The 11,690-nt window shown below is 47.9% G+C and overlaps 2 protein-coding genes across 2 annotated transcripts in view; one reads left to right on the forward strand and one right to left on the reverse strand.

Annotated features, from left to right (window-relative positions):
• Positions 1-4,781, reverse strand: part of PI4K2A (phosphatidylinositol 4-kinase type 2 alpha) — a 41,689-nt gene extending 36,908 nt beyond the window's left edge. The window contains exons 1-4 of the mRNA XM_013004183.2: positions 4,741-4,781; positions 4,425-4,559; positions 4,170-4,342; positions 3,864-4,003 (exon numbers count right to left, since the gene is read on the reverse strand). Coding sequence (XP_012859637.1) covers positions 3,864-4,003; positions 4,170-4,342; positions 4,425-4,559; positions 4,741-4,781 — 489 coding nt within the window. The remainder of the gene's footprint in view (positions 1-3,863; positions 4,004-4,169; positions 4,343-4,424; positions 4,560-4,740) is intronic.
• The window catches only part of MORN4 (MORN repeat containing 4), a 12,182-nt gene continuing 4,729 nt past the window's right edge, over positions 4,238-11,690 (forward strand). Inside the window, exons 1-2 of the mRNA XM_045291446.1 lie at positions 4,238-4,302; positions 6,870-6,917. The gene's annotated coding sequence lies outside the window, so the exon portion shown is untranslated. The remainder of the gene's footprint in view (positions 4,303-6,869; positions 6,918-11,690) is intronic.

Consider the following 11,690-nt stretch of genomic DNA (forward strand, 5'->3'; position numbering starts at 1 on the left):
ATCATTTTATTAGGGCTCATACAACTCTTATCACAATCCATACATACATACATACATCATTTGTGTAAAGCACATCTGTACATTCATTTCCCTCATCATTCTCAAAACATTTGCTCTCCACTTAAGCCCGTGGCATCAGCTCATTTTTTTGCCCTCCCTCCCTGCTCCCCACTCCCTCATGAATCCTTGATAATTTATAAATTATTATTTTGACATATCTTGCCCTGTCCGACATCTCCCTTCACCCACTTTTCTGTTGCCCGTCCCCCAGGGAGGTCACATGTAGATCCTTGTAAAAGCTCTTTCTTATACACATGAGTGTCTGTGAATGTTTCTCTAGTCCACTCAGACTAGCACAGAGAGAGAGAGAAATGAAGGGAAAAGGGAAGGAAGGGAGGGAGAGAAAGAAGGAACGAATGAAGAGTACAAAGAAGGAAAAGAGGAAGGAAAGAGCAGAGGAGCCAACTATCTGAGCCAAAGACTGCAGTAGACGTTCGGAGTTCACCACTGGAGACACAGTGGAAAGTTTAACTGCACATGGGCTATGAGCGAAGGTATTAAGGAAGACTGATCAGATCATTATAGGGAGAAAAGGGAAGAAAAGAGGGCACGCAAAGCTGAAGGAGTCATTGGAGGAAAGGATGCAACACATAGGGAGCAGGGAACAAAGAGTAACCGGTTTGACTCCAGGGGAAACAGGCTTGGGCTGGCTTATCAAGGGCCTGAAACCCCACGTGGAGGAGACCCCTAACACCTGAAGGGAGAGAGAACTTGAAAGAACAGCTCTTGAACAGAGAAGTGATGTGGAACAGGGAAATCCAGGCCCTGGTACCAAGAAGCAACTCTCAAATGATAATGGGTAGCATCTGAAAGAAAATACAATATATAATGGGAATAATTACACATCTAAGTCCAGTTAAATTTTTATATTAAGAACGACTTTCTAAAATCTGCCATGCAATGGTTACAATCATGGGCTCAGGAATCAGAAAATTATGAGTTTGAATTCTGGTTCCTTGTTTATTCATTCTTTGGGACACGTTACTTAACCTCTAGAAGGCTCGGTTTCTCCACCCATGAGGTGGGAATGATCATCCCTACCGGCTCTGATGGGGTAGTGGACTAATATACCCATGAGCTGCTAACTGAAAAGTCAGTGGTTCGAACCCACTAAACACTCCAAGGAAGCAAAACTAAGGCTGTCTGCTTCAAAGTCTCAGAAACCCAACGGGGCAATTCTACTCTGCCCTGTAGGGCGAATATGAATAGAAATTGACTCCACGGCAGTGAATACCTACCTGCCTCTTGTCTCTCGGGAGCCATAGCCACAGAGGCTGTCTTCTTGAGATTGTGCTTCTCGTTCAGCCCCTGAACTTCAATTAATGGTCACGGAATACTTCTAGATTCAGCATTCTCCATTGAATTCTTTCCCATGGAACCCCTTTGGTTCTCTCAGAATTTGGTTTACCCTTTACTGAAAAGAATGATGATATACTCCCTAATATACATGAGCTATGTATATTATGGTCTAAGGGCATTACATAGATTAACTCACACAACCAGTGTAACAGCCTCTATGATGTTGGAAATCAACACTCAGAGAAGCAAAGTAATTGCTCACGACTACACCGATGGAAAGTGGCTGAGCTAGATCCAAATCCTGGCAGACTGGCTCCGCACCTTTTGTTAAATATCCTTATGAAATGGGTTTCCTGTTCATTTCCTTCTTTCCATTTCCAAGTTTATTCGTTCTGAGTCTCCCCAAAAGGGATAGCTATATTCTTACAATGGTTTTTGAGTTTATTTTGCTTTCTCGGGTTATCTCTGGATATCACTATCTGATTTCTTTCTCAGGTTATCTCTGGATATCACTATCTGATTAATTTTCTTAAAACACTGGTTCTATTAAATTCTTCTGATCAAGAAACATTTTTTTGCACCAAAGGCGGGGGAGAAAAAAAATCCTATCATCATGAATGAGGGTGGCGCGTGATGGGGACCCAATGCTCATCTGTAGACAACTGGACATACCTTGCAGAGGGGTAGTGGGGAGGAGATGAGTCACTCAGGGTTCAGTATAGCAATAATGAAACCCACAACCTTCCTCTAGTTCTTAAACGCTTCCTTCCCTCCAACTACCATGACCCCAATTCTACCTTGCAAACCTGGTTAGACCAGAGGATGCACAGCGGTACAGATGGGAACCGGAAACGCAGGGAATCTAGGACAGATGAACCCCTCAGGACCAGCGGTGACAGTGGCAATACCAGGAGGGAAGTGGGGACAGGTAGAAAGGGGGAATCAATCACGAGGATCTACATATAACCTTCTCTCTGGGGGATGGGCAACAGAAGGGGGAGTGAAGGGAGACGCCGGGCAGTGTAAAATAAAATATTATAATAATTTATAAATTATTAAGGGTTCATGAGGGAGGGGGGAAGGGGGAAGGAAGGAGAGGGGAAAAAGGAAAATGAGCTAATTCCAGGAACCCAAGAGGAAAGCAAATTTTGAGAATGATGAGGGCAACAAATGTTTAAGTGTGCTTTACACAATTGATGTATGCATAGATTGTGATGTATGAGCCCCAATAAAATGATTTTTTTAAAAAAGAAACTTTTTTATAAAACCACATCCTAGTTTGCAGGCCTTTCATCATTTGGTCTGTCTTACTTCTTCATATTTTCTGATGTTCTCCAATCTAATAGGATTGTGGTATATATATAATTGTCAATTTGAGAATTAAGAGGTAGAGGTGGAGTCTAGCTTGTCAATCAGATCATAACCTATGAGGCCTCTGTGTGGGCATGGCCTTCTCCTGAGAATTCTAGGAAATCCAGTATTTCCTCCTTGAAGGTGGGAGAGTGCTCACACCCTGGGAGACATAGCTCACAAGACACATGGACCCACCCTGATGCAGAGACCCCTGCCAGTGCTGAGATGTTTCCAGTGACACTGGATTCAAGGACTTTCTACCCACTGGCCTGTGATCTTCTATATTCAGCATCATTGCGTGTGTTTTGTGAGTCTGAAGAGGACTTTATAGATTGCTATTGGACATATGGGCTAGTATCGGACTTATGGACTTGGGATGATTTCTCAATGTTCAATTGCTCCTGTATATAAATCTCTTTCTTATACACGTGTGTGTCCATGGGATTGTTTCTCTAGTCTACCCAGACTAACACAAGGGTCTAGTTCCTTGATACCCTCTTCTCTCAGCTGAAATTATATCTCTAGACAGTGCCACACCATTTACCCTGTATAACCATTGAGTGTTTGACCTGGATTGAATCCCCTAGATTCCAATTTTATAAGATAGACAGTTTAGTAAATTGTCTCACATCACACACAGTTGGTGGCAGAACTGGGATTTGAACATAGAACCCAAGTATTTCAAACTTCTTGAAAACGGAGCACTTAATATCTCTCTCACAGCTGTGTGCATTTTACATTATATTCTCACATCAGTCCTACTGAGCCGTATTCATTACTACGATTATTTTCCTTCCCACAGATGAGGAAATCCCAATATAGAGAAGCAATTTGCTTATTCTTTTATGTGATTGCCTTCTCACTGTTAAGTCATAGTCTTGGGTTTTTCAACATGCATGAATCTTTTGTTCTCTACGTCCAGGTAATAAGTCTCAGAGAGCGCCCATCAAGTCTGAAAAACCGACAAAACCTAGCACCATGCTCCACTCGTAATGTTCGGTCTTTGACACAAAAGATCTGAGTCATGATATGGACAAAATATTCCCATCAAGAGTATAAAAAGTCCTCAAGCTTCAGTGCGTGGCACAGGACTGCCCTTCTCGGTGCAGAAACACGGCCAAACTTCACCTCTCCGATCCAGTGGGAGCTACGTGGAACTCGGAGACGCGGCCATGACGAGCAGCGAGGGTCGGCGGCACGGACCGAGCGTGGTCGTTGATCCCCGTCGAAGCCGACTTCGTTTGAGGGTCACACTTCCTGTTCCGGGGGAGCGTGACCCGGTTGACCGGGTCTTGGTTCGCGGACCGCGGGCTCAGCCCGAGCCCTCGTTGCGGTCCGCGGCGCGGGCTCCCGGAAACGCCCCGCCCCGCACAAAGATGGCGCCGAGCCCGGGCAGGGCCAATGGAAAGCGGCGTTGCTCCCGGTTGCCGTGGTAACAGCCAATGGGCAACGCGCACCGTGCCCCGTGAGGCTGCCCGGGATGGCGGCGTCAAGCGGGGCCGTGCACAGCGCGCTGCCGGGGCAGAGCCGGACGGAGCCGCGGGGGCTCCGCGCCGACGCGCGACGGTCACCCCGAAAGGCAGAGCCCAGGTTGGCCGGCAGCGCCGGTGGGAGGGCGGGGGTCGCGGGACTGTCTCCGGGGGTGGCCTTGGAAGGGAGGCTCGGAGCCGGAGAGGAGGCCCGGCGGGGTACAGCTCCGTCAGGACGTCCACCTGTCGGGTCCCACGCGGCGCCTCCGCTCGCGGATGGAGGCTGGAGCCCGGGGGAAGCCGAGGCACCGAGTCCGCGCGTGGACAGTGCGGGGCTGGGCCAGGAGGGGCGGGCAGGCCGGCGGCCGGTGCACCCGGCTGGTCAGGAGAGGAGAGAGAGGGCGGAGTGGTTGCCGGCGCAGGAACGTGGCGGGAGATGGGATGGGGAAGCCGCCCGCGAAGTGTTGCCTTCTTCTGGTCTAGGGCTTTGTTGGATCCGGGGCCCCGCCTTCGCCACACCCCAAAGGAGAGACGCCCCGTCCGTCCGTGGACACGCCACCATTCGCGGGTGGATGGGGTGGCCTTCCTGCAGTCTAGCATCTTGGGGACCGGCACGTGTCACTTCGCGGTGTTAGAGTCTGGCTCAGGCATTTTCTTGATCCGTGAAAGAGAATTCTGGAAGCATTACTCTCGCCACGCCCCACCCAAGCCCTGGTTTTTGTTTGTTTGTTTGTAACATTTCTGGTGCCCGGATTTTCTTTTCACTTCCTTCAAGTGCACCGCCCCACCTTCTTCCTAAAAAAGGCCTTTGTATGGTAGGAGTTAAAACTTATAGTAGTTATTTCCAGCTCTTTTTAAAGCACCAAGAAGTAGAACATTTGTCTCAAAATAAGCCTAATCTTTCTCAAAAACCTTCATTTTCTTCAGGGATTCTAAGAGCCTAATAACTGCCTACTTCTTTATTTATATTGACATATTCTGCCATTGAGTGGTTCCGTCATAGCAAGAAGGGCGGTGCAGTCGTCACAAACAACTTTGGGGCTTTTTTCTTCTCTGTCTTTCACACACTGATGTGGACTCCCCACTTCCCCCTCCTTCTGACAGGTGCTCAGGTTACGATCTCCATATTTCTAGCAATCTCACTGCCTTTACATATCTACTAACTGAGAGGGAAACTGACAGGGTGGTCAACTTTGGGGGATGGTGCCTTCGTCCAATCATTGCGAAGGTACAGAGGGCTTTAAAAGGTTTGTGGAGAAATTCCATTATCCTTTAATTTGGTAGTTCCACAGACTTTTGGAAGCCCTTTCCTGTATGCCAATAGTCAAAGTGACTGCTTCCAAATAATATTCTTTGGTTTAAAAAAAAATTGACTTCCCCTTTTAGTATTTGCTTGCTAGAAACAGTTAAAAAAATATATAATCCTCGTCGTTTGGACACAGTTTACTGTGAATACATAAACATTCTATAATAAATTTGATTTGATAGCCATGCCCCCTGTGCTGTCTTACATTCATGGATATATTTACAGCATAGGTAAACACATGTAGAAATAGCCTCCACCAAATCTATATACAGTTATAGATGCAGCCCATGTTCCTTCCCACACCAGTTCATCTTCCTTCTTAGCCATAAGCCCCCTGAAAGAATGAGTTGCCGGGCTGAGAGTGTCTGGACCCTAGTTTCCATGGAGTCTTTGGTGATTAGCAGTGATCTGCGTCCTTCTCTGGTGATTGAGGTCTTAGAAGCTTGTGAGCAGCTATCTCAAGTGCAAATATTGGTCCCTCTCCTTCTGGAGCAAAGAGGAGTGAAGAACATCGAAGACATCAGGAAACAATTAGCCCAGTGGTCTAGTGGACCACTCAAACATGTCTCCATGACCTTGAGCCCAGAAGAACCAGGTAGTGCCAACTCCAGCACCCACCACGCTGAAAGGGATGACAAGAGCCTGGGTAGACTGGGAGAAAATGTGCCCCAAACTCAAAATCATTAAAAAGACCAGAAAAAGATCAAACCCCTCACCACTGTGAAGCAATTTTAGCCAAATAATAATAAGGTGGGGGAGTCCTGATGGTAGCCGGAGAACTCGGTATCAGATTGCTCGTAATAATAATGTCAGTGGCTCAAACCCTCCAGCCCCTCCATTGGGGAAAGGTGACGCTGTCTGCTCTGGGAAAGCCTGAGTCTCCTCTGCCCCAGAGGGTCACTCGGACGAGCAGTGGACTCAGTGGCCGTGAGCTTGGGCTCCTAAGGTAACAATAACATCAGGGAGATACATACTCCTTAGAGTTATCAACCATTTGAGATCAAAAGAGCATTTGCCCAAGGACAACGTTCACAAGTCAGGAAGGGTTGGGGAAATGGCAAGTACAGGGAGGAAGCGGGATCAGTAGTGTTCCATTGTGGGGAGTGTAATCAGTGCTGTGAAACCCAGTGTATGGGAATTGTTGAACAGAAAACTGATTTGCTCTGTAAGCCTTCCCTCCATTCACAATAAATGCTTAGGGGGCGGGGGAAAGGTGTGGTGTCTAAAAAGACAGATTGGCAACAGAAGTTTTCGTTACTGCCTCAGAATTCTATTCAAAACTGTCGAAGGCAAGAAAAAAAAACAAAAGAGCAAGGAGATGTCTTAACGCGTGGACTAATCCTTTATTGGTTTACTGAGGCAAAACGATTCTTTTCTTTTAGGAAAATCTTTGGACTGATCCTTTGCCAGCCATCAAGAGTACAGACACGGTGAGTGTTTAGAAGCATGAGTTATCTTGTCTTCATGACTTGAATAGAGCCCAAACCTCTCGAAGCCATCGATTCTCTTTCAAAAGATGATTCGAACAACTGATGCGGAGGCTAATTTGCTTCCCTTATTGAATGATTGGGCTTATCAGTCTTCGTCAGCACTGGCCGGCTCTCCTTTATTAAACTAGGTTTTGTGTTCATTACCATGACTACCCATAAGATTTCCTTATTTGGGTCAGTGGCTGTACAGCCGACTATTAGCATAAACCAAAAAGCCCTCAACAGTGGCCCAGGCAGTCGCTGTCAATCAGGTGGGCACATGTAGCAGCCGTGCTAAAGGTGTCCGACTGTGGCCTGAGATCCAGGAGTTCCACATGTGCTGCCTTTTAATTTGTTCGTGGAATGGACATCATTTTGACAAGCAACTGCCAAAGAGAATGTGCTAAATCTTTGTGCATCAAGAACGACTGGGCATTTGAAATAGGAACTCCTGAAAACAAGCAGGAGAGAATGATAGCAGGAATCGGTTGAGCAAAAGTATTCCAGTTAAAGTGCTGTGTAACAAATTAACCCCCAAATTTAACAGCTTAAAAGAACCATTTTATAATGTTCTTGGGTCCTGGGGGACAGGACTTAGGACAGAGAACCATGGGTCTCTGCTCCAGGGTCTCTGGAATTGGGAAGACATAGTCGCTGGGCCTGGAATCATCTGAAGGCTCTTTCACGCATGCCTGCCATCTGGGCTGGGGTGACTTAAACAGCACTGCCACCTGGATGGCGCGCCTCTCTGTGACTTGGTAGCCTCAGCATTGTCAGATGTTTGTTTTATGAGGCAGCTTGGTCTCCAGGTGTGAGTGAGCGAGGTGGAGGTTGCATCACATCTTATGATCTCACTTCAGGCCATCTCTTGCGTCATGTTCTTGTCCTGTCTTGGTCACAAGGACCCCACTCGAGGACGGGCAATCGTCTCCACCTCTTCCTAAGGTACCGGCAAGGTCAGACTCTCCAAGAGCATGAGGCACAGGAGGGAGTATTGCAACTGTCTGAAAAATAGAGTCCACCATTTGGCCCTCGTCCTGCTGAATTAGGAGCTGGCTGCTAGCCACAGCTTCACCAGTTAGACATCCCCAGCCGCTCCACAGGAGAGGCGGCTTTCTACAGCTACAACAGTTACCGTCTCGGAGACCCACGGGGCAGCTCTGCCCTGTCCTCTAGGAACTGAGCGGATGGCCGTGAGTGAGAATTTGGTCATAAGATCATCTTTCGAGATTGATTGGCCTCCTTGAAATATTTGGTATATGCTCCTTACGAGCCACCCACCTACCAAAAAGTGGCCAGGGGTTGACAACTGGAGGGTCTGGCTAGTACTTTATCCAAAGATAATCTTCACACTGAGGCACTTTTTAAAAATTCCCCTTTTTCCCAGGACCTTCCTCTGGTCTTTGTAGAACGAGGCAGTATGCTATTAGTATGATATTATTAAGAAGCTTCATGGAGCCTTGGGAAAAAGTCAAGAGGCTGCTCCCATTGAGCCTCTGTGTAGTCATTCTGGCGCTCGGATCACTGCCAATAATTGCATCCCATCTCCTGTTATCTTCCTCTATGAAGGTTTTGTGTTTATGTTTTGGCATGGTGGTTTCGTTATCCAATCCGGGAGAAGATACGGCCCTTCAGGTTCTGACTGACTTGTTTTGAAGGAATGAGATCTTTCAGAGGTACACCTTCAGCTGCCTTCAGTGCCCTGGCCCACGTCGTGCTGGGAAGAACTGGAGATGGCCTATCAGCATGTTCGTCTGGGTTGGAAAGAGTTTCCCTTGAGCCCGGTGGCACGCTGCTCTTCCTCTCCTGAATGTTGTATCTTCCCTGGAGTCCTGTTGACCTTCCCCCCAGGCACACGCTGTGGCCGAGCTGACGACCAGATGCTGGTGAGCCGGAAATTGGATGCTGCCCTAGTGGAGCGTGGCCTGTGCAGAGAGGACACAAGCGGGGACTAGCACCCCCTCTGAGAAAATAGCCTCCAGAGATTTTGAGGACCTATCACACAAGAAGGAAGTGACGTGAAGCTCCAGAACACTAACTGAGACAGTCAGACAATCCCTGTTGGGCTGGGGGGTCACTCCCAGACTCTAGAAGAGTCCCACCAGCTGGCCTCTCTTAGGGGTAGAAACCCCGCATGGGAGTGGTAGCTTGAGGACCCTCAGAACCTGCCTGCCCTTCCAGCTGGTAGGAATAAGCCTCGAGCGAGCACCAGGGCCGAACAGATGTGGCCAAGCCCAGTTCTGCTCAGGCTGCTGTTTCCCATCAGAGCCTCCTGAGCACCGGGATCCAGTATCCTTATGCCGTCACACCAAAATGAAGACCTGCCAGAGGATGCGGACAGACAGATGGAATGCAACTATAGTTCGTTTCGCATCAACTTAGTATTTGCCTTGTTAGTCAGAATTGTTGATGTCCCTCACACCCTAAAATCTGTTGTGTGAATGGTGGCAGTAGCATTTTTATATAGCATATGTCTACCATCCACTAACTGCCATGGGGTTGACGCTGACTCATAGCGGTCCCTTAGAGGACAGATGAGAACTGGCCCTGTGAGTTTCCGAGACTAACTCTTTATGGGAGTAGAAAGTCCCATCACTCTCCCTAGGAGCTGCTGGTGGCTTTGAACTGCTGATCATGCGGTTAGCAGCCGACCACGTAGCCACTACATCAGGCAGTGTTTAATCCACATGTTAACGCTGAAATAGCTATTTGATCTCCATAGGTGAGGAGATAAAGTTTAGGGAAGCTTAAGTCACCTGGTAAAAGTTACACTGTGAATCCGATGAAAACCCAGGTCTCAGCCATTGAGGGTTACAGCACTGCTCCACTGGGAGGCAGAGCGGATTGAATCATAGGAGACGGGGTTCCAAAGCATGAACTGAAAAGTCTCATTGCCAGGTTCTCATTTTAACATCCACAGGTTAGCTAGATAGCCTTAGTTTACTTACTGGTGTCTGTGCCTCAGTTACCTCTTCTCTAAAGTAGAAGTAACAGTAGTAACCCCCTCAAAGAGGTGCTGTAAAGATGAAATTAGATAGTATATATTTAAAATACAGCATAGCGTGGCACAATAAATGCTTATCGATGTCACAGATATCTCCAGAAGCTTCTTTGGGGTGAACTCAAATCAATTCATGGGTGCTCTGCTGGAAACGGGGAGTGTAAATAACCCAGCACAGTCACAGATGGGAGACAACAAACTGAGTGCACATCTGCTACTAGTAGCACACCTGAGTATGTTTGTATAAAAGACGCCAGGTGCCTTTGTGCTGTGGAACTGTGGTACCTGCTTTTTGGAGCACCACTCTGGTTTTTCACAGTGGAGGTTCCAACACCCCATTAACATTGAGTGTGGGTTTGGAAGGCAAAGGAAGCCAGCCATTGCAAAAGCCCCACCCCCACCCCTGCAGGAGGGGCAGAGTGGGGCAGCAGGATGACTGGTGCTACACTTTATAGAGACTCAAGGGTCTACCACGTCTGGCCCCAGTGCTTTGAAGAAGTGTGCTTGCCCTCGGAACTCAGCCAGGTGCCTGGGAACAGCCACTTGGTTAAGGTTAACTATTAATAATAGGGGACATTTCCATGGTGATGTATTGCTAAGAGAGCTTATCACACAGTATTTTCATTGATTGGAGTAGTAATAGTCCACATGTTACCATGTGTGTCAGACTCCCATGATGTGCTTGTCAATACTACAGATTCCCAGGCTCTAGCTGTGTAGAATCTGTTTCAGTAGGTCTGCGTTTGGACCTCGGACTCGACATTATCACAATCACTTGCAAAAACATGGTGTTGCTTATCTCTGGGAAAGGGGGAGGGGCGAGCAAAGAGACTTGTGGAACTGACAAGGAAATCGTGATTACACTTTTCTTTCCATATGTCGGCTATTCACTTTGCCTCCAGGTAGACTTCAGGATGTTCTGAGAATTTTAATGCGCCTCTTATACTTTGGGTGACAGATGCTCACCACTGGTTGAAAGTGGCATCCCACCAGTCCTGAAGGGTCCCTGGTGGGTGGTGGGTTATGAGATACACTGTTAAGCACCAGGGCAGCAGTGCACGGCCACTAGCTATTCTGCTGGGAAAAGACGTGGCTTTCTGTCCCATAAGAGTGACGGCCTGGGAACCCCGTCGGGCAGTTCTGCTCTGTCTATCTTTAGGGTCGCTGTGAGTCAGCCTTGACGCAGGGATGGCAGTGTGTGAGCCGTGTGTGTGTGTGTGTGTGTGTGTGTGTGTGTGTGTGTTGTCCCCATAGACATTTACTCTGGTCTCCTACCTGGGTCCGCCCATTAGCTCTGGCCAGCTGTAGATTAACTCCTAGGTTCCATCCCAAAACAAACCAACCAAAAAACCAAACCCAGTGGATGCTGACTCAAAGGGGCCAACAGGACAGAGTGGAGCAGCTTCTTCAGGTTTCTGAGGCGGTGAGTTTTTCCAGTGGCAGGAAGCCTCATCTTTCTCCCGTGGAGTAGATGGGGGCACTGAACTGTCACCGTCCTTGTGGCTAGCAGGCCAACCCTCTAGGAACCAGCTGGATTATTTTATTTTATTTTTTTAAGGAAAGCAAGAGGCTGAGAATGGCTGGGCAAAGGGGGGTGGAGGCCGTGGCTGGAGAGGGGAGCACTTCGGTTAAAAGCTCCCAGAGTACAGTGAACCCTCGTTTATCGCGGTTAATCGGTTCTAGACCCTACCGTGATAAATGAAATTCCGCGAAGTAGGATTCCTTATATCCAA

The sequence above is a fragment of the Echinops telfairi genome, unplaced genomic scaffold (assembly GCF_000313985.2).
Source record: "Echinops telfairi isolate 266 unplaced genomic scaffold, ASM31398v2 ScPeMD7_70;HRSCAF=299, whole genome shotgun sequence".
Classification (NCBI taxonomy): Eukaryota; Metazoa; Chordata; class Mammalia; order Afrosoricida; family Tenrecidae; genus Echinops; species Echinops telfairi.